At 46.3% G+C, this 26,862-nt stretch overlaps 1 protein-coding gene and 1 pseudogene across 2 annotated transcripts; both read right to left on the bottom strand.

Moving 5' to 3' along the window:
- Positions 1-1,996: 1,996 nt before the first annotated feature.
- Positions 1,997-2,096, bottom strand: LOC121824588 (U6 spliceosomal RNA; annotated as a pseudogene).
- An 875-nt stretch (positions 2,097-2,971) lies between these two features.
- On the bottom strand, positions 2,972-12,170 carry Amhr2 (anti-Mullerian hormone receptor type 2). 2 transcript variants are annotated; one of them, XM_016000390.3, is made up of 11 exons: positions 11,955-12,170; positions 11,486-11,668; positions 11,078-11,269; positions 10,760-10,831; positions 10,486-10,598; positions 10,138-10,368; positions 5,323-5,437; positions 5,052-5,242; positions 4,701-4,848; positions 4,419-4,555; positions 2,972-3,381 (listed from the first exon to the last, which is right to left on the bottom strand). In XM_016000390.3, exons 1-11 carry the CDS (start codon positions 12,037-12,039, stop codon positions 3,112-3,114), a joined length of 1,737 nt encoding a protein of 578 aa, XP_015855876.2. In that variant the 5' UTR covers positions 12,040-12,170; the 3' UTR covers positions 2,972-3,111. The 2 variants fall into 2 exon arrangements, with proteins under 2 accessions (XP_015855876.2, XP_006981981.3); XM_006981919.4 differs by having other exon boundaries at positions 5,052-5,224.
- Positions 12,171-26,862: the final 14,692 nt, after the last annotated feature.

The following is a 26,862-nucleotide window of genomic DNA, read 5'->3' as shown; positions in this document are numbered from 1 at the left end:
ACAGACTCCTGGAAATTCTCCTCTGACACACCTGTAATTCTAGCACTTGAAAGGCCAAGGCAGGAGCTCAAGTGGAGGTCAACCTGGACCACTGAACCACACAGCAATCCAGGCTACAGAGTGAGATTTTTGTTTCACCATAAATAAATAGAAAACAAAGTGGTGTTTAGCTTAGGAAAGGAAAAATGGTGAAATAAAGGGATTTATCTAGCTATCACCAAAAAGAAGGAGAAAGAAGAGAGAGAAGGAGGAGGAGGAAGAGAAGGAGGAGGAGAAGAAAAGAAGAAGAAAAAGGAGAAGGAGAAGGAAAAGAAGGAGGAGGAGGAGGAGGAGGAGGAGGAGGAGGAGGAGGAGGAGGAGGAGGAGGAGGAGAAGAAGAAGAAGAAGAAGAAGAAGAAGAAGAAGAAGAAGAAGAAAAGTAGGTATCGTGACCCAAGCCTGTAATCCCAGCACTGTGGAGGTTAAGGCTGAAGGATCAGGAGGAGTTCAAAGTCATCTTTGACTACACAGGGAGTCTGAGGCCACCCTGGGCTACATCATGAGACCCTGTCCATAAATAAAATGATAAATGAATGAAGCACTTCACAACAAGGCCTGGCCCTCAGTTCTCCATTAACTCCCCCACCCCCACCCCCCCAGTCACCTTACCCCTTCTATACTTTTTTTTTTTTGAGACAGGACCTTACACTTAGCCTAGGATGCCTTGTAGTGGGTACCTGTTCCACCTATGGCCTTGAAGTACCAGCCCCTAGGGTGTGGCCTTGGGGCTATCTTAAGCTGAGGGGCACGTACACCTGGCCCCTTCTCTCCCATCTGGGCTTGGATGGCGCTGACTGACTCAGGCAGCAGGAGCAGCATGGGACTGGACATCAACCTTCCAGGACCCTGCAAGGATTTACCTATTCTGTCTAATGAGTTGTTTTCTCTAATTTATGTTCTAATAAACCCCCTATACCCCTTAAGCAGACTCCCTTGGATGTCTCACAATAATGGCCTCAATCTTGTTATGAAGCCAAGGTGACCTTGAACTTTTATTTATTTATTTATTTATTTATTTATTTATTTTGTTTGTTTGTTTGTTTGTTTGTTTTTTGAGACAGAGTTTCCCTGTGTAGTTTTGGTGCCTGTCCTGGAGATCTTGAACTTTTATAAATATTTAAAATGCATTTTATTGGGCGAGGTGACTATTCTTGGTTGTCAACAACTACATCTGGAATTAACTAAAATCCATAAATGGAGGGCACACCTATGAGAGAGTTTTGCTTCATTTGAAGTAGGTAGATCCATGTCTAATCCAGATCTTGAGGTGGGAAGACACACCTTGAATCTGGGTCACACCTGCTGGAAACAGGTAAGGACATGGAAGAAGGAAGGGAGCTTTTGCTCTTTGCCTGTTTGCCCTCACCTTGCCAGCAAGTTCATTTCTTCCTGGCATTACAGCCTAGTTCTTCAGGACTCCAGTGTGTACTGAAGACCAGTGGAGACATCCAGCCTTGTGGACTGAGCAACTACTAGATTCTTAGACTTTCTGTTCACAGCCAGCCATTGTTGGATTAGCTGGATGGTAGCCTGTAAGTCATTCTAATAAATTCTCGTTTTATATATAGATAAAGATAGATAGATAGATAGATAGATAGATAGATAGATAGATAGGTAGATATGGATGGATGGATGGATGGATGGATGGATTCATTTTATAAGTCCTGTTACAATACAGGACCGTGACTAATACACTAGGGTAAAAGGAAATTTTACCTTTTTTTTTTTTTTTTTTTTTTTGAGACAGGGTTTCTCTGTGTATCCCTGGCTGTCCTGGAACTTAATCTGTAGCCCAGGCTGGCCTCAAACTCACAGAGATCCACCTGCCTCTCTCTGCCTCTACCTCCTGAGTGCTGGGATTAAAAGTGTGCGCTGCCACCACCACCTGTTGGAAATTTTACTCTCAATGTATAGAATCTGAAGGGAAACGTGTATATTTTCAAAGAGGCCCTTTTGAAAATACATGGAATGCTTCACAAATTTGTGTGTCATCCTTGCACAAAGACCATGGTGACCTCGGTATCACTGTAATTTTAGTATATGTGCTGCTGAAGCAATTATATGTGCTCTTTGTGTGTCTGTTTGTATGTTGGTGCCTGGCATGGTGGCACACACCTTTAATTCTAGCACTTGAGAGAGAGAGGCAGTGGACTTCTGTAAGTTCAAGGTCAACTTGGTCTACAAAGTGAGTTCCAGGCCAGCCATAGTGAGACCTTGTCTAATACATATGTGTGTGTATGTATGTAATATTATATATATGTGTGTGTGTGTATGTAATATTATATATGTGTGTGTATATATGTATACATATATACACACACGCACACACATAAATGCTAGTGCCTCAAACCTGTAATCCCAATACTTGAGATACTGAGGCAGGAGGATATTTGCAAGTTTGAGAGTAGCCTGGGCTACATATTGAGTAGTAGGTCAGCCAAGGCAAGACTCTGCCTCAAAAAATAAATAATAAATGAAGGGCTAAAGAGATGGCTTAGGGGCTTAGAACAATTACTGCTTTCACACAGGATCTGTTCGCAGCATCCACACGGTGCCTCACAACTAACTACCTGTAACTCCAGTCCCAGGGGATCTGATGCCCTCTTCTGGCCTCCAAGGGCTCCTGCATGCATGTGGTGCACATAAACTCACAGACATACATACTACAAATAAAGAGATCTTAAAATAAATAAATAAGCTGGGTGGTGGTGGCGCACACCTTTAATCCCAGCACTCAGGAGGCAGAGGCAGGTGGATCTCTGAGTTGGGGGCCAGCCTGGTCTACAGAATGAGTTCCAGGACAACCAGGACTATTACATAGAGAAACCCTGTCTCGAAAAACCAAAGAATACATACATACATACATACATACATACATACATACATACATACACATTAGTGAAAAAGAAGAAAGAAAAAAAAGGAGACAAGCCCAAGGCCAACAGTGGGAAATCTTTACTCTCTTTCCTGAGCATATGTACCCCATGGGTATAAGCCCACAGAGAATGACAGCAGCAGGCATGTGATCGCCACATGTATGTTAGCTGTATAGAGTTCACACCAGCTGCTCGTTTATACACGAACACTGGTACTGACAGGCTGAGCACCGAGGTAGCAGGCGCCCTGCTGAGGCCTGCAGGGGACAGCGGCAGAGGCAGGTGCTGACGGACAGTCTTCTGGGCAGAGAGGGGTGCAGGCCTGTGGACAGCTCTCTGGGAAGGAGGAAGCCAGCTGAGGGTCAGCCAGGGCTGCCAGGCGCTGCTGCACACACTCAGCCGTTAGCCGTGCTTCTGGGTCTGCATCCCAGCAGTCTTCCAGGAGCTCCTTCAGCCCCCCGGGGTCCTGGAGGGAAGAGGAGTGGCAGAGCTGACCCACCCCAGAGTGGACGTCTTCAGTGTTCACTTCTCCCACCTCTCACCGCCTCACTCGGCACAGAGCCCCTGCCAAGCTCCACCACCCCTGACTCCACACTCCACTTGTGGAGCACCCCCAGGCCCATTCCCCCAAAGTCCAGGCCCAAGAGGTTTGTTCCCTATGACAGAATCCCTGGACACCTTCCAAAGGGTCTACCTTTTCCTCTGAGGATAATTCAGGCTGACAACTTACACGCTAATGGAAAGTTACTCTCCTCCCTCTCAGTCAACCAGTGTGGCTTCTGTTGGCTAACCCAACAGACATCTGTAGGATAGAAATTTCAGGCAGGAGGCCGGGCGGTGGTGGCGCACGCCTTTAATCCCAGCACTTGGGAGGCAGAGCCAGGCGGATCTCTGTGAGTTCGAGGCCAGCCTGGGCTACCAAGTGAGTTCCAGGAAAAGGCGCAAAGCTACACAGAGAAACCCTGTCTCAAAAAAAACCAAAAAAAAAAAAAAAAAAAAAAAAAAAAAGAAATTTCAGGCAGGACAGCAGGAGAAAGGGCATCTCAGGAAATCATTTGTGAAGAGCTCTGCACTTCCACTGTCAGGCAACTCTTCTGGCCTTGTTACACCTAGAACCTTGTTATACCTAGAACCTTGTTGTTATACCTAGAACCTTGTTATACCTAGAACTGGCTTTAATTGGTCCACAGCAGAAACACAGCTGTATAGTACAAAATGACTGGGCACTGGATTGAATTTGGGGGCCCATGGTACTGGAAGAGGCACTGTCACGGGGCAGAGCTCCAAGTGGGAGAAAAGCCAGAGAGGACTTCTCAGAGGGGGACACGGAACAAAGAGCTGACTGGGGGAGTGAAGGGGTAGGTAGGCCTGTGTCTCGGGAAAGGAAAGGTAAACTGAGGGCAAGTACAGGAGTAGAAGGGTCTGGTTGCAGCAGGCAAGTCCTTGAAATCCATACCCAGCCCCCTCCCCTGGTCCACAGTTGGGGAGCCTGTGGCCTCTTACTGTGGCAGAGTCGCTCCAGGCGGACGGGATGTTGGGGCGTCTCCTCTCCTCTACTGCCAAGGCCCAGAGCTCACAGGCACTGGGATTGCTGCCCAGTTCTGCCTCATAGGCCAACTGAAAAGGTGGTGGTCTGCGGTCTGGGAAAAGGATAGGCACTATGTCAACCTGCCCTGGTTAGGGGGCTCCCAGGTAGAAAAACTAGGGACGGTCATAGCCTTCTACAGTCAGGCCAGGGGGGAGGTCAGCCTTCGGCAGGTGGGACACTGGGGGTGGAGACTTTACCAGGCCTCAGATCTGAACAGCGGCTGAGGATCTCCCACAGGAGCAGAGCCAGGGAGTAAATATCTGCTCTCTGGAGGGCTGTGCCCCAGTCCTGTAGGTCTAGAGTCTTGTCCAAGAGCTCTGGAGCCATGTACCTCTGGGTGCCGGCCTGAAGGATAAGATATGGAATGCCAAGAATTACCTCTATGGAAACTGGCCCTACAGCTCTGAGCTCGGGCCCACAGTTCCCCCCAATTACAGACTCAGCCACGTCCCACCGACTGGCAAAGCTGCGCTGTTACCACAGCAATGGTTGTGTGCTCATGGGCACCACCATCATCTCAGGCCTCACACTTACCAAAAAACACTCACCTCCAAAATGGCAGCTGGGCCTCGGGGTTGGGTGGGTGCTGAGGCCGGGGGCCGAGCAAGGCCAGGGAGCACCAAGGCAAGGCCCAGGTCCCCAATGGCACATGACCTGTCTTCCCGAATGAGCACATTCTGGCTGCTCAGGTCTCGGTGAGCAATGCCTGGTTTATATTGGCCTGTGGGGAAATCCAAGGCTTGAGGAACACAGGTCTTCTAGTTTCCCTTGACGCTGTCCTGACTGCCCTGCCTCCCTGTTGCCAGCTCCAGCACTCACCATCCCGCCAGCGCTCTTCATGGAGGAACGCCAGGCCCTCGGCCAGGGACAGAGCCATCCTCAGGGAACTCCCCCAGTCGCTGGTATACTGCGTCAAGTAGTGACGCAGTGAGCCCTGCAGAAAAGCCAAGGAGAGCAGAGCACAGGGAACTAGGGGAAGATCACCCCCGGGAGGCAGAGATCTACTCACGGACCCCCCACGCACCAGCCCGCTCCTCCCCAGCAGACAGACACCCTGACAGAACCAGGTCAGGACACTGCAGACAGCGGAGGCATGAGAGTACGCATCAGTCAAAGTGACAAGGAAATATAGAGCAACTCTAGCAGCGTGTGATACTACTGTACGCCTGCCGTCCCAGGGCCTGGGAAGTAGAAGGAGGATCAGAGAGAAGCCAGTCTGGGTTACAGGAGACCCTGCCCGAAAGCACACAAGGACGGACACACACACACACACACACACACACACACACACACACACATAATGATAATGATAATAATAATAATAATTTTAGCCAGACATGGTAGCATGTGCATGTAATCTCAGCACTCAAGAGGCTGAAGCAGGAAGCTCCTACATTTAAGGCCCAATGGGGGGCCGGGGGTATGGCTTAATTCAGGGGTACTGAATACTTAACTGTGGCACGGGTCCTTCAAACAGGGTTTTCTATAGTCCTCGTGAGGACCCCGGCGCAAAGGAATTCTGATCACCCTGATTTTTGTGGATATTTTTTTCTTTTTTCCTCTCTTTCTCGCCTTTCTTTAAAATACTAGGACACTTTCTTATTTGCGTGTGGTGTATGTGTCTGTACGTGGGCACCCACATGCTACATGCCGAGGGGGTGGAAGACAAGGTCCTGAAGTTGGTTCTCTCCTCTCACCATGTGGGTTCCAGGGATTGAACTCGGGTCTTCAGGTTTGGTGGAAGCGCCTTTACCCACGGAGCCATCTTGAAGGACCTTCTACCTTCTTCCCCTCGGTCCCTCCCCGCCAGCCCCCACCCCTACCGGCCACTTTGTTCTTGGCAGGGCCTCACTATGTATGTCTGTAACCCTGGCTGACATGGAAGTCACTATGAGGATGAGGCTGCCTGCCATCGAGCTTGCAGTGATCCTCCTGCCTCTACCTCCCGAGTGCCAGCATTACAGGCACAAACTACCACACCTGGTTAGAGTCGGAGCTTTAGAGGATGCTGAGCAAGCTTGCTTGAGGTCAAATGGTGAGACGGGGGTGGGGGTGGGGGTGGGGGTGGGGGTGGGGGTGGGGGTGGGGCTGGGGGGGTGGAGTTCACATGCAAGCAGTCTGACTCAGGAGTCACCGTCATGGGTGACTCAGAGGACTCAGGACAAAGGTAGTCAAGGGCGTCCCTCAAATCTCCTGCCTAGAGTATCAGGCCTGCATAGGCATGGGTGGGTAGAGCTAACGGAGGGGGAACAAGGGGACACAGGCCATTCATTGGCATGCTGAGCGTCTGCGGGTGTGCCAACGACTGTGCCCAGGCAGCTCCGTGCCTCAGGAGTGAGATTATGACATAAACAAAGAATACAATAAAGGCCTCAATATAACAATGAACTAAATGCCATGGCTGTAAAGCACCCATGACTGCAGTGCTCATGGCAGTCGGAGGAAGTGAAGCAAACAAGAAGGAATTGTGTATCTGTACATGTATTTTTGGAACAGGTTCTCTTACTAACTGGAGCTCACTCAATAGGCCAGGCTGGCCATAACAAGCCCCAGAGACCTGGCTATCTCCATCTCCTTTGTACGGTGATTACAAGCACAAACCACCATGGCAGGATTTTTCTTCTTCTTTTTCTTTTTCTTGGCATTACAGGTGTGCAACACACCTGGCTCTCTTTTGTCTTTTTCTTTCCTTTTTAACACTTATTTTACTTTCAGCCAGACATGGTGGCACACGCCTTTAATTCCAGCACTCTGGAGGCAGAGTCAGGTGGATCTCTGTGAGTTCCAGGCCAGCCTGGTCTACAGAGTGAGTTCCAGGACAGCCAGGGCTACATAGAGAGACCCTGTCTCAAAGGAACAAACAAAAATGTATTTTACTTTTGGGCTAGAGTGACTGGTCTTAGTGAGCCTGAGTTCAAGTCAGCATCAACATCAGTTAGTTGACTGCCTATAACTCCAGCTCCAGGGGATCTGATACCTTTAATCTCTGAGAGTACCCGCATTCATTTTCACATACCCACATGCAGACAGGAACACAAACCCATAAATAAAAATAATTTTGTTTTTGTTTTTCAAGACAGGGTTTTGCCGGGTGGTAGTGGCGCAAACCTTTAGTCCCAGCACCTGAGAGGCAGAAGCAGATGGATCTCTGTGAGTTCCAGGACAGCCAGGACTATACAGAGAAACCCTATCTCGAAAAACAAACAAACAAACAAAAAAGACAGGGTTTCTCTGTGTAGCCCTGACTGTTCTGGAGCTAACTCTGTAGACCAGCATGATCTTGAACTCAGAAATCCACCTGCCTCTGCCTCCCAAGTGCTAGGATTAAAGTCATGAGCCACCACGGCCTGGCTAGAAATGAACAAAAAATAAAAATAAAAAATAAAAAAAAGGGAACTTTCCAGACCTCAAGGACTCAACAATGAGTTGTAAAGGTTGATAAAATCTGGGGGAAATCGCTGGATTTAAGTACTGTAGCAGGTTAGGAGCTGAAGTACAATTAGGGCAAAGGAGTGGGGAGGGGTCTCACCTAAAGAGACAGACGGACGGACAGTGCTGATAGGGGATAAACAGGAGACAGTAGCTGCAGTGAGGAGCCAGACTCTCGAGTCACAGATCTTGGGCAAATGACTTTCCTTTCTCATCTGTGGATAGCAATTTCTACCTCACAGTATGCTTGTAAAGATAAAGCATGCAAATGTGTTCAAAGTGCCTAGAGCAGTGCATAGAATTTAAAATGTCTTCCACAGGCCCAGGCTCCAGGTGCCCTCGCCTTTGCCTACCTCTTCCTCTTCACTGTTTTTGGGGTTTGTTTTCTTTTGAGGGGGGCTGTTTTGTTTTTTTGTTTGTTTTTGGATAGGGTCTTACTATGTAACCTTGGCTGGCCTCGAACTCATGTAGATCTACCTGCCTCTGACTCCCAGATACTGGGATTTAGGGTTGTACCACTGCACTCAGGCTTGTTTTATTTTCTTGAGTCAGGGTTTTGTAGCCCAGGCTAGCCTGGAATTCACTTCTGTCCTCCTGTTTCAGCCTCCCAAGTGCTGGGACAGCAGTCAAGCACCACTACCTCCAGCTTTCTTGTCTTCACACTGTTTGTTTCCTACCTCAGGCCACACACATCCTCTCTTCTTATTAAAATAAAAAATCTAAGGGACTGGAGCAATGGCTCAGCAGACGCACTGCCTGCCCTTCCAGAGGACTGGGGTTTAATCCCCAGTACCCACACAGCAGCTCATCTGAAACTCCAGCCCCAGGATCCAGTGCCCTCGCCTGGCTTTCACAGGCACCAGGCATGCATTTGGTGTACAGACAAACATGCAGGCGAAACAACTGCATACATATTTTTTATTGTTAGTATTATTATCTTTGGGAGCACAGGCCTTGCTGCATATGTGGAGGTCAGAGGACAACTTGGTGGGGTGGGGACTGAACTCAGGTCCCCAAGGCTTGCACAGCAAGAATCTTTACAGCTGAGCCATCGCACCGTCCCCTCGGGTCACATCGGATTATTATTTCTTTCTTTCATTATTTTTTTTTAAAGATTTATTTATTATGTATACAGTGAGTGTTCTGTCTGCAGGCCAGAAGAGGGCACCAGATCTCATTGTAGATGGTTGTGAGCCATCATGTGGTTGCTGGGAATTGAACTCAGGACCTCTGGAAGGACAGCCAGTGCTCCTAACCTCTGAGTCATCTCTCCAGGTCCGGATTATTATTTCTTTCTTTCTTTCTTTCTTTCTTTCTTTCTTTCTTTCTTTCTTTCTTTCTTTCTTTCTTTCTTTCTTTCTTTCTTTCTTTCTTTCTTTCTTTCTTTCTTTCTTTCTTTCTTTCTTTCTTTCTTTTTTTTTTGCACTCTTTTTTTTTCTTTTTTAAAGATTTACTTATTATGTATACAGTGTTCTGCCTGCATGTATGGCTGCAGGCCAGAAGAGGGCGCCAGATCTCATTACAGATGGTTGTGAGCCACAATGTGGTTGCTGGGAATTGAACTCAGGACCTCTGGAAGAACAGCCAGTGCTCTTAACCTCTGAGCCATCCCTCCAGCCCCGGATTTTTATTTCTTATCGTATCCAACGCCCTTTCCTTTCACTCTTAGCACACTTGACATTCAGTACTTCTTTTTGTGTTTACCCGTGTCTGAGACCCATTCGTTAGTCTATAAAGTCTGTGAAATTAGGGACCATGTGTGCTTTTCCAGCATGTAGCAGTGCTTGCCATATTGTTTATAAATATTGGTTAAAGGAACAGATGAACGAATTGGACAGCTATGCCTGGATACGTATTGAACAATGGCTCACTTCCAGCTGGGTGGTGGTGGTGGTGCACACCTTTAGTCCCAGCACTCAGGAGGCAGAGGATCAGGCAGATCTTCGTAAGTTTGAGGCCAGCCTGCTCTACAGAGTAAGTTCCAGGACAGCCAGGGACACACAGAGAAACTGTCTCAAAAAGCCACACACATAAAAAGGAAAAAAAAAGAAAGAAAGAAAAAGAAAAAGAAAAGAAAGAAAGAAAAAATGCTCTAAGGAAAGCATGAAGCAGGAGAGTAGGCATGGGTGAGGTCACTATTACACAGCACCTCCATGAGCCCACACATAGGCACAGTACACATTATGGACATTTCTTGGTGCTCACCTTAGGGTACAGTTCCAGTACCAGTAAAGGCACAGAGGGCAGGGGGCCAGGGCCCCCCTGGCCAGCAGTGATAAAGCGCACAATGTGATCGTGCTGCAGGCCGGGCAGCTGGTACACAGCTCTCTCAGCTCGGAACTGGGCCACAGCCCTTGGGGGAAAGGCCTTGATGGCTACCATCTCACCCTGCAGCCTCCCGGCCCACACGACTGCGTGACCTCCTTCTTGGATGACCTGGCGGAAACACTGCACTGAGTGTGAACTTCTGAGCTGGCCTCAGAGCCAGGCTTCCTTCCCGGCGGAACCTCCAGGAGGAGCACCGGAGGAGCCCACCCTCCTTCCCTGAAGCACCTGGGAGAAGCATAGCCCAGCCAGCTCCGGCAGGTCCTCGCTGCAGTCACCTCCTGAGTCTGGCTCCGGGTCTGACCCACTATGCACTCCGCAGGACTTTCGCTGTAGCAGGGCTGAAGCAGAGAAGAACCTTGGGGCAAGGCGCACAGGATGGAGGCAGCCAGGGGCCTATGTGGGGATCCCGGAACTGGGGAGGTCAACAGAGCCTAGAGTAGGCTTGGGGCTTTGGGGAAGCATCTTGCTATCACAAGCGAGGGGTGGGAGAGATTAGTACCCAAGATGATGCTGCCCAGCAGCAGCACAAGGAACATCCCCAGCAGCAGCAGTGCCATCCAGATGGGCCCACCTGGACAGCAAGGCAAGAAGACATGTGGGTGAGCACTGAGCCTCTCCCCTCTTCCAAGAGATTCTTTCCAAACCACCCCCATGCTGGTCACAAGCCCCCTTATCTCCCAGTCACCAGGGCAACCAACTTCCCAAGGCCAAGAGGAGGAAAACTTTTGGTGGGGGTGGGCTGAGAACTGGCCCTGGTTCTCATCCTGACCTATGCCCCTGCCCCCCTGGGCTCTAGTATCCTGGAGAGGGCAACTACCTGGGGTGGGCTGGGGGTCCTGGGGGCCAGGAGCCCCTTGGTTCCCTGAAGGAGGCAGAAGGCTGTAATTGGCATTGCAGAAATCCGTGCTGCAGGAGCATGTGAAGAGAGTGGAGCCGGGGCTTGGGTGGGCTCGGGGGACTGGGTCACAGTGCAGGGACTCACAGCCTGGCTCGTCACTGTCCCGGCATCCTGAGAGGATGGGTCAGGGGAAGGAGAGAAGGGAGAGAGAGAGCAATGAGGTCTGGGGGCCGAGAACAATCCCTTCTCTGTCAAAGGCATCCCTTGCATCTGACATGCTTTTTCTCTCCTCTACACATTCCACTTCTCCCTCTCCCTCTTGGCTGTCTCCCTGGACATGCCTCTCCCCCACCCTAGCTCTCACACACCACGGATTTTGCCATTCACCTTGCATCTCCACGTGTGCCCGGCCATGGGTCAGATTCCAGATTGCAAAGCAGCAATGACTATAGAGGCAGCGGATGCTCTTGGGGGGGCCTGGTCTTGTATCCAGCACTTCCCCCAGTGTCTTTGTGCTTCCCCGAACTCCAGGAGCCTCAAAGAACACACAGGTCCTCCTGTCTGGGGACACTGAAGTCCACGGTGAAGAAAGGGGAGTCAAGAAGGGGCAAGTGAAGGCAGGACACCCAGCAGCCAAAAGGAGCAGCAAACTACGATGCCAGGGTCAGTATGGCAGAGGCACAGGGTCAGGAGAGGTCTGAGGTCTGATCCCCACCCTGGGAACACGTGGCTCTGCCCTTCATCTTCATTCATCCAGCCCACTTACCTCTTCTTCCTCTTCCAAATGGGTAGCTGCTGCTTCAGGTTTGCCTTTTCCCTTACTGGGCACTGCAAAGACCTGTCTGCAGACACTTACCTTGTGCAACCGCAGGAAGCAGTGTCCAGAGCCCCAGTGTCCCCAGCATCCTGCTAAAGGATGGCAGCAGGACGGCATAAACCATCACAGCCAGCCCAGCCAAGGCTTCCTACAGATGATGCAGGGCACCAGGGCTTCCTACAGATGCAGGGCACCAGGGCTTCCAAGCCCTCAAGCCCCAACTCCGCCCCCTCCATCCTCTCCCAGGCTCTGTGGGGGAGAAGGCTGCTGTGGGGGAGAAAACGGAGAGAAAGGGAGGAGCAGAGAACCAATCTCATATCCTTTCTTCAACCACCTCCTCTTTTCTCTGCAGAGTGGGAGGAAGGGACCTTGGCTGCCTGGCTGAGAACCCTGTGATAACTACAAAATCTCTACCCATTGCTGACCTTGGAAGAAGGTGTGGGACCTTCAGCCTTTCTCAGACAGAGGTCAAGTGTTTAGAGCTACTCCACTATGCCCAAGATCCTTCCTAGTCCATTATTGGGAGCCAGATCGGTAGCATTCTGAACAGAGGAAGATTCCACAGTCCATACTACAGTTGATCTCATTTTCCAAACTTGAGAATCAGAAAGGATATGAAAAATTTCAGAGTTAAAAAAAAAATCTCAGGCTGGGTGGTGGTGGCACACACCGTTGATCCCAGCACTCGGGAGGCAGAGGCTTACACAGAGAAACCCTGTCTGGAAAAACAAACAAGTAACAACAAAATCACATTGTAGGGTTGGTGAGATGGCACTGGGGTCAAAAACACTTGCCATTCTTGTAGAAGACCCAGGTTTGGTTACCAGCACCCACATGGTAGCTCACAACTGTAACTAGTTCCAAAAGACCTGACACCCTTTTCTGTCCTCCATGGACACCAGGCATCCATGTGGTGCACAGACACACGTGTAGCCAAAACACCCAGGCAGATAAAATAACAAGAACAGCAGGTGCTCCTAACTGCTGAGCCATCTCTCCAGCCATCCAAAATAAAGCTTTAAAACTGAAAATGGTAGCCAGGCAGTGGTGGTGGCACACACCTTTAATCACAGCACTCGGCAGGCAAAGGCAGGCGGATCTCTGTGAGTTTGAGGACAGCCTGGTCTACAAAGGGAGTTCCAGGATAGCCAGAGTTGTTACACAGAGAAACCCCGCCTCAAAAAACAAAACAAAATTGAAAATTTTTAGAATTCCAGCACTCAGGAGGCAGAAGCAGGTGGCTTTGAGTCTGAGGACAGCCCTGTCTCAAAAAAAAAAAAATGTTAGAATGGTAATTTTGTTCTGTATTTTGCCATAATGAAGCAAGAAAACAGACAACATAGCGGAAGTGGACAGCTGCCTAGAGTACACAGGGAGCCCGAGCATCGGGAGTACAAAGTACTCATGCACACAGTCCTAAGGATTCAAACACTAAGGAAATTACCATCGAGAAGATAACTTTTTTTTTAAAGATTTATTTATTCATTCTGTATACAGCATGCATGACTGCAGGCCAGAAGAGGGCACCAGATCTCATTACAGATGGTTGTGAGCCACCGTGTGGTTGCTGGGAATTGAACTCAGGACCTCTGGAAGAACAGCCAGTGCTTTTAACCTCTGAGCCATCTCTCCAGGCCAGAGAATATAACTTTTATTGAGCATCTACTATGCTATAGAGAAAAGCTAGAGGTATGCACTTTTAAGTCATCTAATTTTTTTTTTTTGCTGAGATATCATTATCTCCACTTTATAGGTAAGAAAATTCAGCACAGATGAGCTGTCCGTGATTATTCTGATGTAAAAAATAAAATTAAAAATAGAGCAGAGCTGAGATTTGAACCTAGGTATGTATGACTCCAAAGCAGGGGCTCTCTTCTCTGCATTATACAATGTTGCCTTAAAACAAATCCAAGCCGGGCGGTGGTGGCGCACGCCTTTAATCCCAGCACTCGGGAGGCAGAGGCAGGCGGATCTTTGTGAGTTCGAGGCCAGCCTGGGCTACCAAGTGAGTTCCAGGAAAGGCGCAAAGCTACACAGAGAAACCCTGTCTCGAAAAACCAAAAAAAAAACAAAAAAAAAAAAACAAAAAAAAAAAAAAAAAAATCCAAACTTCAGCAACTGGATTCCATACTGGGCATGGTGGCACAAACCTTTAATCCCAGCACTCAGGAGGCAGAGGCAGGTGGATCTCTGTGAGTTCAAGGCCAGCCAGTTCCAGGATAGTCATGGTTATACAGATTATGTCACAAAAAATAGATATGCTGTTTACAATATTTCAATATTTGAATTTGGATTGCTGAAAAGTGTGTACCAGCATAACGTCAGCAGGCTACCAACTAGGAAGGGAGAGTACAGCTCAAAATCTCACCACCAGGGGTCAGCAGACATAGGAGGAATTGGTCCCTGTCAAGAGGGCCTCCTCAGATGACTAATAATCACAGTACACTCCAGAATGTCCTAAGCTTCAATACTATAAGGTATAAAGGGAGGCCCATAGGATGTGTAGAGGCCATGTCTGTGTAAACAAAGAGGTCTGTGGCTTGTGTTGCAATAGAGACAGGAATGCAGTACCATTTTCCCCGGAGTAGGAAACCAGTCATAAGTAATCATTTCATTTCTGCACCTGTGAGCAGCTGGCTTCAGAGAAAACTGGTGGAAGGGGACTGGTCCCCTGGTCCCTATCCCTGTGGTAGCTGACTGGAAATCTTTGCTCAGAATGACCAATCTTAGATTAGACGTGAAGGTACCAGCTCATGGAGGGCCCTTCTCCTGGGGAGCATACATGAAAGGAGACAATAGCTGCGAAACAGCAGCCAGAGAAAAGACAGGGCTAGACACAGACCCACACCCTTCCTTGGGCCCTTCTGGAAGTCTGCAGGCTGTGTTAGCAAGGTGGGGTACTGTTTAGTTCCCGGTGTCTTCCTTCACCAGCTCCCAGACCAGGTAAGTGGGCATCTGTGTAGCTGAAGAACAAATGGCGTCTTTTGTCTGGAATGTCTTTGGAGACCCTTTCCTCCAGACTGGGAGCAGGGGAGGGATGCAGCCGCAAGGCCATCTCCTCGGCCAAAGTCTTGGGTCACTACTTCTTTCAAAGACAGAAATAACCCAAAAGTCAGTGATGGCTCATTCCTGTAGGCTCAGCATATGGAAGTCTGCTGCAAGTCTGAGGCCATCTTGGGCTATATTGTCAATCCCAGGCCATCACGGACCAGAGTGAGACACTGTCTCAAAGAGAAAGCTCCCCCCCAACTCCCCCGGAGAGACAGAATCTGATGCCTGAGTTGGAATCCCAGGCACTAACAGAGAAAACAGTGTGTGGCTGTGAACACACAGAACCTAGGCTTATTGGGTAAGGGTGCTTACTGCTTTTATAGAGGATCCCAGTTCAGTTTCCAGTTCACAAACACCTGTAACTATAGCTCCAAAGGAGCCAACACTTTATTCTGGCCTCCTTAGACACCTGCATGCCTGTGCATGCACACACACATATACATGTGCGTGCGTGCGTGTGCGTGTGCGTGTGTGTGTGTGTGTGTGTGTGTAAAGAGTCTGGGCTGGTGACACAGGCCTGTAATTTCAGTTACTTGGCTGAAGCAGGAGGATTACAACCTCAAGGTCTGCTGGGATACAGAGAGTTCAAGGCCATCCTATATAATTTAGGGGAAATAAAACTAGATACAGGGGCACACACCTTTGATTCCAGCACTCAGGAGGCAGGCAGAGGCAGGGGAAATCTCTGTGAGTTCGAGACCAGCCTGGTGTACAGAGATCCAGGACAGGCTCCAAAGCTACAAGAAACCCTGTCTCCAAAAACCAAAACCAAAACCAAACAAAAAAGAAAGGAAAGAGAGAACACAAAGGGTTATTTCCCCTTTATCTATAGAACACTTAGATAAAACTGTCCAGCATAGAGGCTTTCAGGTCAAAAGAAAAGTTCAGGTTGAAGATGTGCAAGCATGACTTTTAAATCTGCAGCATGCATGTAAAAAGCTGAACATGGCTGTTTGCATCTGTAATCCCAGCACTGTGGGAGCTCCACTTCCTCAGGCAGAATCTGGAAGCTCACTGGCCCTGCACAACTGAAATGGTAAGCTTCTGGGTCAGTGGGAGACCCTTTTATTTTTAATGATTTACTTATTATATATGCATTGGTGTTTTGTCTAGATGGCCTGTGTTAGGTTGTGAGATCCCCTGTAACTGGAGTTACAGACAATTGAGAGCTGCCATGTGGGTGCTGGGAATTCAACGTGGGTCTGCTGGAGGAGCAGCAGTGTTTTTAACTTCTGAGCCATCTCTCCAGCTTTGTGAGATTCTTTCCTAAGAGAATAAGGCAGTGTGATAGAGAAAGATACCTGATGTCCTCCTGTGTTCTCAACTTCCTTGTGCATGTATACTCCCCCCCCACACACAAAATATTTGGGGGTCATCAGTATGTACGAAATAGCTAATGAGCATTCAGGTATGGTGGCACACACCAGTAACCCCAGGATTTAGGAGGCACAGGCAGTAAGGGTGTGTTTACCTGTGGAGGTGTGTGGGTGGGTGGGGGAGACAGATGGAAGGGGCCTAAGATGGAACACAATGCTTAAGTGTCAAAGTAATGTCTCTGACGGAGCCTAGAAAGGTTGGAGAAGACACAAGAGTGTGTCGGTGTCACTTTGTTCTTCCAGTGTTGGCTGACTTCCTTAATTTTTCACCATAACAGAGAGAGAGAAAGAGAGAGAGAGAGAGAGAGAGAGAGAGAGAGAGAGAGAGAGAGACTATGTAGACCAGGTTGCCTTCTAACAGAGGTCCAACTGCCTCTGCCTCCTGAGTGCCAGGATTACAAATGGGAGCCAATACATTTGTCTTTTTTTGTCTACTTTTTTCGAGACAGGGTTTATTTGTGTAGTCCCAGCTGTCCTGGAACTCACAGAGATCTGCCTGTCTCTGCCTCCTCAGTGCTGGGATTAAAGGTGTATACCAACACTGCCCAGTCACACTTGTCTTATATTTATTCTTTACACCTATTTGAATGTTGTGGTGAGCACACATGTGGAAGTCAGACGCCAACCCTCAGGAGCTGGGTCTCTTTTCACCACTTGGATCCCAGTTTCAAACTCGGCTGTCACCTGCGGGGAAAGCACCTTTATTTGTTAAGGTATCTAGCCACACACACACCCTTTTTTAAGCCAACACAGTCTTTTTGACTTTATTAACCAATTAACTTTTTCCCAGCCCCATCAGTTTACCCTCCGTCCTCCCCCCAACACGCTCTGCCCCCACCTCATCCACTCCTTCTCCCTTCCCTTTCCCGAGAGTATGAGCCAGCCATGGCATATCAAGATGCAACAAGACTAGGCACCTCCTCTCCTGTAAGGCTGGATGAGGCAACCAAGCAGGAAAGGGTCCTAAGAGCAGGCAACAGCTGCCCACCCATCCCTCTGCCAGGAGTCCTACAAGACCAAGTCACACAACTGTAACTCATTCATGTGCAGAGAGCCCATGCAAGTTCTCTGGTTGGCAATTCGGCCTTCATGAGCCACATGAACCCAGGTCAGTTGACGTTTTCCCATGGTGTTCTTGGCCCTGCCTTGCTAGACCCTTTTTACATTTTATTTATTTTTTTTTTTTTTGGTTTTTCGAGACAGGGTTTCTCTGTGTAGCTTTGCGCCTTTCCTGGAACTCACTTGGTAGCCCAGGCTGGCCTCGAACTCACAGAGATCTGCCTGCCTCTGCCTCCTGAGTGCTGGGATTAAAGGCGTACGCCACCACCGCCCAGCTTTTATTTACTTTTTAAAATTATTTAGAGACAGCCTCACTATGTAGCCTTAGATATCATTTTTAAATTATGTTTATATGTGTATGTCCTCCTGTGTGCAGGGTCTTCAGAGGCCAGAAAAGGGCACTGATCTGGAGCTGGAGTTATAGGCAGTTGTGAGCTGCCAGATGTGGATGCTAGGAACTAAACTTGGGTCCTCTGAAAGAGCAGCAAGCATTCTTAACTACTGTCTCCCTGGCCTCTTGTGGCTTGTTTTGTTTGAAGCAAGATCTCACTGTGTAGACCTAGCTGGCTTTGAATTCACAAATGTCTACCTACCTTTGCCTCCAGAGTGCTGTGATTAAGGTGTACATGTCCACATTCATCCCTCACCGAAACCTTTGGCTTTTTATTTATTTATTTATTTATTTATTTTGCTTTTCGAGAGGGTTTCTGTGTAGATTGTAGACCAGGCTGGCCTCGAACTCAGAGATCCATTTGGCTCTGCCTCCTGAGTGCTGGGATTACAGGCCTTTTTTGTTTGTTTGACACGCATCCTATTATGCATTGCATTTGTGGAGGTCAGAGAACCACTTGCAGGGAGTCTTTTCTCTCCTTCAACCACATGGATCCCAGGGGCTGAACTCAAGTTGTCAGGCTCAGCAGCAAGGACCTTCACCCCTTGAGGCATCTCACTGACCCATCAGCATCACACTCTGCCACAACATTTAAAGATGCAGCAGTCACCAGTCAGGAGCACACTGCTGCAGAGAGAGGTCACTGCTGCGGCAACCAGGCGGCTGACAGTAACCTGAAAATTCCTGAAAGGATGGGTGCTAACAAAATGGTCTGAGGTGAATAAAGGAGAGGAAAATGGGTGTAAATTGCTTCCACTAACTTTGGGAATGATAATAATTAGATCAGCAACCTGAAAAGGAAGCAGATTTTTTTCAGAACGGGGCTGGGGGAGAGGGAGACCAGGAACATGCTCATAAGCTAAGGAGGGAACCAAAGGGAGCCTGAAGATGAAAGGAAAAAATCATCAAAACAAAGAACAAAGAGCAGTCGAATGGGAGCAAAATGGGTGTTTCTCAAACAGGGGGGGAAAAAAAACAGCATTTCTTTCCTAGGAAGACGAGGTGAGGCAAACTGGTGGAAAAATACATTTGCGATGAGGTAAGGGTCAGTTTGAAGAAATTTCAGCTTCCATTTTTCCCATGAAGCACAAAGCTGAAAATAAGGTCAAGATGGAAGAAACAGCAACTGGTGGCATGTCTCACATGCCCCACCACAAAGGCCTTGGCGGGAAGGCCTCTTAGCATTTTGCCTTTGCTTTAGTACCAGATAAATAGCAAAGGCTCAAAAAACATTTACTGAATGAACAGATGACACTACTCTAAGCTCAGTTTTCAGGCTGTCAAAACACACACCTGGCTGGGTAGTGGTGGCACTCGCCTTTAATCTCAGCACTGGGGAGGCAGAGGCAGGCAGATCTCTGAGTGTTGATTATAGCCTAGTCTACAAAGAGTTCCAGGCTAGGCAGGGCTATACAGGGAGACCTTGCCTCAAAAATAATAAAGTAAATAAATAAATAGAGCACATATCTGAGAAGATGGCTTGGTCACCAACGTGCTCACCACATGAAGAATTGACTTAAAATTCTTCAGCACCCAGTTAAAAAGCTGGATGTGGTGGCATGCGCTTGTAATCCCAAAGCTGGAGAGGCAGAGGCAGGAGGGTATCTGGAGCTCTATCATCTAGTCTTGCTGAGTTACTGAGGTCCAGCAACCCTATCTCCAAAAATAAGCATGAGTGTGTACCGTGCATTCACTGCACACAGGTATCATGCATACATAGCCAGAGGGGTAAACTTCCAATAATGCCAAATGTTAAAATGTTATATTTTAATGGTTACACAAGAGGCAATAAAAATGACTGAGTTAACCCATGATTAAGTATTGATAAGCAGGTAGGTACAAGAAATCAAATAAGAAAGATAATTAGAAAGCTGCTAACTATAGTATAAACAGCTGACAAAAGATTTCTTTGAAAGGTTTAGAGGAAATAAAACCAGTGGGTTAGAATATTAAGGAGATAACATCTATTCAGAAAGACCCACAGTCCATATTTAATGTTAGATGCAGGCTAGTATTACATAAATGTAAAATGTTATGGCAGGCTGCTGAGATACCTTAGTAGGTATAGGCACTTGCCACCAAGCCTGACAACCCCAGCTCAATCCCTGGGGATACACAGGTAAGAGAACACACTTCTACAAGTTGTTCTCTATCTCCACGCTCACACTATGGCATATTCACTCACCCACATACACACATACAAAATTAAATAAATGTATTAACATTTTTTCATTTTTTTGTTTTGTTTCTCGAGACCGAGTTTCTCTGTGTAGCCCTGGCTATCCTGAAACTCGGCTCTATAGACCAGGCTTGCCTTGAACTCAGTGATCTACAGGCCTCTGCCTCCCAAGTGCTGGGATTGAAGATATGCACCACCACCAAGCATTTTGTTAAATATGTGTGTGCACATCTCAAAACAAGGTGGATGAGAATTGGACACCCAAGGTTGTCCTATGACCTCCACGTGCACCGACACATGAGCACCTGCATTCACATGCAGAGTTCTTTAGATGGATTTCTACGTACAGACCTGTAATGAGAATGCTTGGGAATCAGAGGCAGGAAGATTGCCTTGAGTTCAAGGCCAACCTGGGCCAGAGACTTGATGTTAAAAAGAAAAAAGAGGGGGCTGGAGAGATGGCTCAGAGGTTAAGAGCACTGACTGCTCTTCCAGAGGTCCTGAGTTCAATTCCCAGCAACCACATGGTGGCTCATAGCCATCTGTAATGAGATCTGGTGCCCTCTTCTGGCCTGTAGACATACATGGAGGCAGAACACTGTATACATAATAAATAAATCTTTAAAAAAAAAAAAAAAAAAAAGAAAAAAGAAAAAAGAGGAGGGAACTTAGCTATCTAAAAATCCTTTGCAACTTTTCTATAAATCTAAAATTATCTTTTCCCCCTAAAAGACACTATTCCAAAATAAGCAGCTTATTTCAAAGGCGGGTAGATATACAGTTCAGTTGGTAGTGTGCTTTCCTACCTACACATAGGGCCACAGGTACATACTTGCAAACCTCAAGTTTTTTGGAAGCAAAAACACAAAAGTTCAGGATTCTGAGCTACATATGGGGTTGGAAGCCCACCCTCTCTGCTAGAGACTATCTAAAATGCAGGGTGCAGTGGTAGTGGTGGGCACACTGGGAACTGGAGGGATGGTTCAGCCAGCAGTTAAGAGCACTGACTACTGGTCCACAGGACCCAGGTTTGTTTCCCAGCACACACATGGCAGCTTACAACCATCTGAAACTCCAGTTCCAGGAAAATCTAACCCTCCAGCCTCCATGAAGTAATGTACAGACATGCATTCAGACAAAACACCCAAAAACATTAAAATAAAAATAAATCTTAAGTACCAGCACCTAGAGGAGGCAGTGGCCAGCAGAAGGCAGGTAGATCTCTATCCCTTACAGCTCGGCCTGGTCTACACAGTGAGTTCCAGCCAATGCTACATAGACCTACTCTTCTCAAAAAACAAAAGGTGGTGTTGATGGAGATATGGCTTGTGCTGAGTCTGTTGCCCAGCCTAATCATGAGTCTAAGCCCTGGTACCACATGGTGAAAGAATCAACTCCTGCTAATTGCCCTCTGACCTCTACATGCATTGTGGCAAACATGTGTCCCACCTAACACAAATGCAGGAAAGAAAATCACAAAAGTTGGGGCAGCCCCTATTCCTCGTGGTCTTTCAGTCATCTTTTTAGGGGTGCTGGATACCATACTTGGAGCGTCATGCATGGTATGAAAGTACTTCATCATTGGGCTATGAAGCCTAACCGTTGTTGTCAACTCCCCAATCCCATTTTTTAATTTTTTTGAGACAGATTTCCAACCTGACCTAGAACTCCCTATGTAGACCAGTCTGGCCTCTCAAATTCACACTAACCCAACCTACTCAGCTTTCCCAGTGCTGGGCATGAACTACCAAACCTGGAAGTCTCCCATATTTCTATATAGTCAAAGCACACTGATCTGCTCATGAAACCTCATCTAAGATTAAAGTGTAGAGTAAATGCACTGATTAAAATGTATGGGAGCACAATGTAGTATAGCTACAACATTTGTTGAATTCAAAATAGGAAGTTACCACAAACTCCCCATTCCCAAACTTCTCAATACACCAGAGACATGATTTATTAAAAAAATTTTAATTGGTTTACAAAGGAGCTACAGACTACATTGAAACTACTCTTTGTACAAAAGGCAGAGAGATTAAGATAGAGATATAGAGAAAAAGATATTGAGATTCCCCAAAACACCCAGGGACAAAGTTAGGGGGAGAGAGATAAGGAAGATACAAAAGGAGCAGGAAGACAAGATATTAACATCGTACATACACGAGAGTGAGGGTAGAGAACAGGTGAGTGACTGTTTAGAAGTATTTACCTACACAGCCCTGGTGGTAATTGGATTGGAACCCACAACAAACACAGCTTAAGGTTTAAAGGCAACAGTGGTATGGAGACTGGTTATTGCCAGTATTAAGAAAGATATATTTGTTTTAGGCACCAAATTGGAGCACTACTCCTCTGCCCTGGGATGACAGACTTGGGAGAGGGAAGCAGGCCCTAGGACAGCTGCCTTTGGTTTCCTCAGATCAGTATCAGCATATTCTCTTCAGACTTCATGCCTAGTCTTTAGCTAGGTAAGGGCTATTAGGATGTTACTGGGAGAAATGAATCATCAGAAATATGAAGAACTGCCACTATCCACATTTTTTAAGCGTAGTTACTAGAAAAGCTGGGTAGATAGAATCATTTCCCTAGTGGAGAAGGCACAGTGTGATTCCTGAAGGCAAGAAATAGGAAAGCACACAACCAAGCCGATGTACCAACAGTCTTCTCTACCTGAAGCCCCAGCCCAATTCGTCACGCTCAACCCCCATGAGCTGGGACTTAGAGGAGCTGAAGAACAGATGAGTCCCTGTATTTTCTTAGCCAAGAGAAGGAAGGTTGGGCTGTTTGATAAGGAAGGGGCAGATGAGAAAAAAAATACTTTCTCAGATGAGTGCTGTGGAGAAATCCTTTTGGGTTTAGGAAGTCAGAACAGAAATGACTCAGGGAAGGAATGGAGCCAAGGACTGCCCCTCTTCTCCCTTCCCAGTCTTCCATCTATAGCACATGAGCCAAGTCTGGAAGAGGGAGTAAGAACTCAAGCTAAAGGCTGCTTAATGTCTTTCTGGGGGATGGTGTTTAGGGAAGGCAGACAAAGAAAAGAAACAGGTCAACCTCAAAGCTGGGCTACTCATCCTCCTAGATGAGATCTGTACCCCCGGAGCAGAGCCAAGAGAGGAACTAAAGAGAACAGTCTTCTACACCAAAGTAATAACCTGCCCATGTTTTATCAGCAGCTTTCAAAGCAGTGTTTTCCGGGATTGGAAAAGTGCCATACCCTCCTCTCCCCAAAGCAACTGCTGCTACCGTTATCCTTGTAAGTTATTGGCTCTTCTAAGAGAAGTCGAAACTCTGAGATTTCAAACATTTCTCCTTACAACCCCAAGAGGCTACCCAACTTTGTATCGGGAAAGCAAAACCAGGCAAAGACTGAGGCAGCTACACTATCCTCCTTTCCTTGGTACCTAATCTCTAAACCAACTCTGATCTAATCCCAAGGTCCAAAAGGCATTAGGGCACTTAAAACTGAATGAAAACTTGAATCATGTAGCACCAGGGCTCCCTCAAAGTATAACAGAGGCCTGATTAGCACCCCCAAAAGAACCCCTCAAAAAGTATCCAAATTTATTGTGGCCTAACAAAGATCTGCAGCTTCCAGTATTCACATAATGTGAAGTATTAACAATACAAAATATATCCTGAAAGTCAAACACCTGCAGTTCATAGTGCTTCCTCAGATTTGTTAAAAAAATACAATGCTTAGTTTTCTATATAGGATATACAAAAGCAAAAAATATATATGTATATAGTAGAAATAAATCAGCCATAGTAATTTACAGCTTTAGTCTCCAACCCTCCCCAAATTATAACACCTTCACCCCATACTTCAGTCTATACTTTCTGCAATTAAAGGTTCTATTTATTCTGAAACCAGACTGAGAAATATCCATTATATTGCATTTTGAATAGCACCCCCAAAAAGAGTGCCTGCTAGGAGGTCCCCAAAGCAAGAGGGTGGGTTGGTCCTTTCTAGGAAAAATATTATGCAGATGAATATGAATGGGCAACCCATAAAAAGGGGATGAATACTTTACTGTTTCTGCTGGCCATGGTGGCACACATCTGTAACCCCAGCACTTGAAAGGCAGAGGTGGGTAGATCTCAGAGTTCAAAGTCAGCCTGGACATAATAAGTTCAGACCAGCCAAGGTTATACAGATAGACCTAACAAGATTACTACAGATGTGGTCACCCACCACCCTGCAAGGTAGAGTCATTTAAAAAAAAAAAATAAGTAAAAGATCATGAAGGCTGGACATGGTGACATATACCTATAATTCCAGCACTAAGGAGGCACAAAAATTATCCAAAATTCAAGGCCAGTCTGAGTTACATAGTGAGTTCCAGGCTAGCCTGAGCTACAGAATAAAACCCTGTCTCAAAAAAAGAAAACAAATTCCAAACTGAACAACAAAGAGGTAATGAAAAGAATTTCAGAAGAAAAAAAAAAAGAATTTCAGAATCAATGCGTGGGTCAATTATGTTAAATTCTGATGGCCAAAAGTTTGGGGAAAGGTTATTTTTCAGTAATGAGACCCTGACTGGAGGAATGTAGTCTCTTGACTATCTGTGAAGAAGGCCAAGTGGCTCCTAGACAGGAGACAGAAGCAGAAACTGCTTCCATTTTAGGGTCAAATAAGACACTGGAGAAGGAAATAGGAAAAGCAGAAAGAATTCATGGTAATGTTAATGAAGCAGATGTTGAGGGTAAATCATCAGCTTTTTACCCAAGAGAGAAAACACCAAATAACTTATCTAAAGGCTTATAGTCCTTGGCATCATTATGTCAGCTTGTATCTAATCACCTCATACTGAAGAAGATTCTATTCCTTGAAATGATCTAGCAAAATACTGCACATTCCAGTGAGTTATCCTGCCCCTTCCTCCAGAGATGCCATAGTACATGATTATAGACATAAAGTAACAAGGTTTGAGTTCTGCTTTTCTGTGAGAATAAAAGGTGTCATGGTGACTGAGGACGGATAACTTTTACTTTAACATTAATAACGTGATCTGGGGGAAATCCCTTGAAATATTTCCTGAGTCTTGATAACAGAATTAAGTCAGCACAGAAAGGACCAAATGGAAAAGACTAATGTTAGAGAATTAAAGGCTCTTGTATTTCAGACTAATACCACCACAAACTTACCAAGAATCTAGTTTAGATGGAATTTACATAAAATGTATAATAGTATAATCTATTTGTAGCCAAGATAAAGAAAGTTTAGAACAAGGACTCCGCTATAGATTTGGATGTTGATTTCATTTTCAAACACAAAAATAGTTTCTTCTTTAGAAAGTGCACTAGGATATCCCCCCACCCCATTCATAATTGTAACTGATTTAGCATAAGCAGAGAACTGACCTTAGGAACATACCCAAGTTTTATAACCAATTTCTAGGTAACAGGCCTGAAAGGCATTTTAATCTGAATTTATTTTCCAACAATTTCAAATATAAGTTCTCATCTGCATGTCGATATATACAGGCACAAACACCCATTCACACGCACAGTCATACACAAACAGTTTACTTTCTCTATCAGATCAGGGTAATTTTTTATTGCAGATCTCTTTAAATATTGGCTAACAGAAAACCTATCCCCAACCTAATAGATTACACACATACACACAACCACTTCCATACTTCCTCACAGTGAAAAGCTCTCTGACAAGATACCAGAAGGTCAAGAGAGACAATGCTTTAATGGCTGGGCCTTGAGGACAATTCTGGTTGCATTTAAGTCTCAGTGTCAAATGCACTGAGTTTCCCTGCCGATATAATTTTTGGATCAGTCTCTTCTGGAATCAGGCCATGGAAAAAGCAGGATAATTTCTCCCAATCTCTCCTATAATCCACAGTGGTAAGACAAGATTTCTTTTTGTTCTGGGCTATAGTCCCCATGATTGTGTGCTTCCTTTTCCCTTAGGAACCACCCAAGTACATACAAGGAAGAGTTAAGGGGAAATTTTTTAAAGAACTACTCTTTTGCCACCGGCACAAGTTTTGCATTCTACAGAATGAAAAGTCAGAACAGATTCACTGGCTGATGCTCCTTAACATTAAAACATTAACAGGAAGGAACTACAGAAATGTTCAAAAGAGGAAGTGTACTTCCATTCAGTGTGTGAACTCAGAAGCCCATACATTAAGGCTTAAAGCTATTTGGAAGACAACGATACTGAAATCCAAATAATTCCACTAACCGAGACTATGAGTTATTTCCTTTTCTGAGAACATCTTTTTCCAACTGAAAGCTGCTGCCTACTATTTGACCATTTTTTTTGACAGTTTATATACAACAATCCCAGATTATCTCCCTCAAAGGGTCTCTTATCCAATTCCACAGAGAGAATTCTGACTCCTGATGTTTAGAGCTACTAAGAGAAGGAGATGACTTTGACTCTCCAGCACTGAGAAGGTGCCTGCGTCAGTAGTAATTGGAAACTCCCTCCATAGCTACTTCAAGCATCAGACTGCACTTCAAGGCTTCTCCATTCTGCTGTTGAAACTAAGCTCTTTAAAATATTGACCAAAGTGCCTAATCCGGGGATCACTGTCAAAAACAACACAGGAAGTGATCATGTGAGAGAAGGGGAGAAAAAAAAGTCAGGAAAGGAGCGCAAGGAGCTGATCCCAAATAAAACAACAAAATTAAGAAAGAAGACACATTATATATGTATATATGAACTAAAAGCAGAGCATATCGATGCTTACTCTGGTGGGATGCCAGGACAACATTTATAGAAAAGCTTGATGTGTCATGATAAGGCTCAGCCATTGAGAAATAAGGCAATATTTAAAAAAAAAAAAAAAAAAAATGACCAAGGTATTTTTGGTCACAGACTGGTCTTTTTCCTCCTCCCAGCCAACCCCTGTGAAAGCATCTCTATAT

This window comes from Peromyscus maniculatus, chromosome 20 (genome assembly GCF_049852395.1).
Source record: "Peromyscus maniculatus bairdii isolate BWxNUB_F1_BW_parent chromosome 20, HU_Pman_BW_mat_3.1, whole genome shotgun sequence".
NCBI classification, from domain to species: Eukaryota; Metazoa; Chordata; class Mammalia; order Rodentia; family Cricetidae; genus Peromyscus; species Peromyscus maniculatus.
The sequence above is the reverse complement of the archived record's forward strand: the minus strand, read 5'-3'. Positions and strand labels throughout refer to the sequence as shown.

Coding starts and splice junctions, on each gene's coding strand:
- Amhr2 (XM_016000390.3), bottom strand. CDS start 12,039: ATGGTTTATGCCGTCCTGCTGCCATCCTTTAGCAGGATGCTGGGGACA. Junction 10,369..10,485: donor CTGGGCTATGCTTCTCCCAG/GTGCTTCAGGGA, acceptor TGTTTCCGCCAG/GTCATCCAAGAAGGAGGTCA. Junction 4,556..4,700: donor CTGTTCAGATCTGAGGCCTG/GTAAAGTCTCCA, acceptor TCCTTTTCCCAG/ACCGCAGACCACCACCTTTT.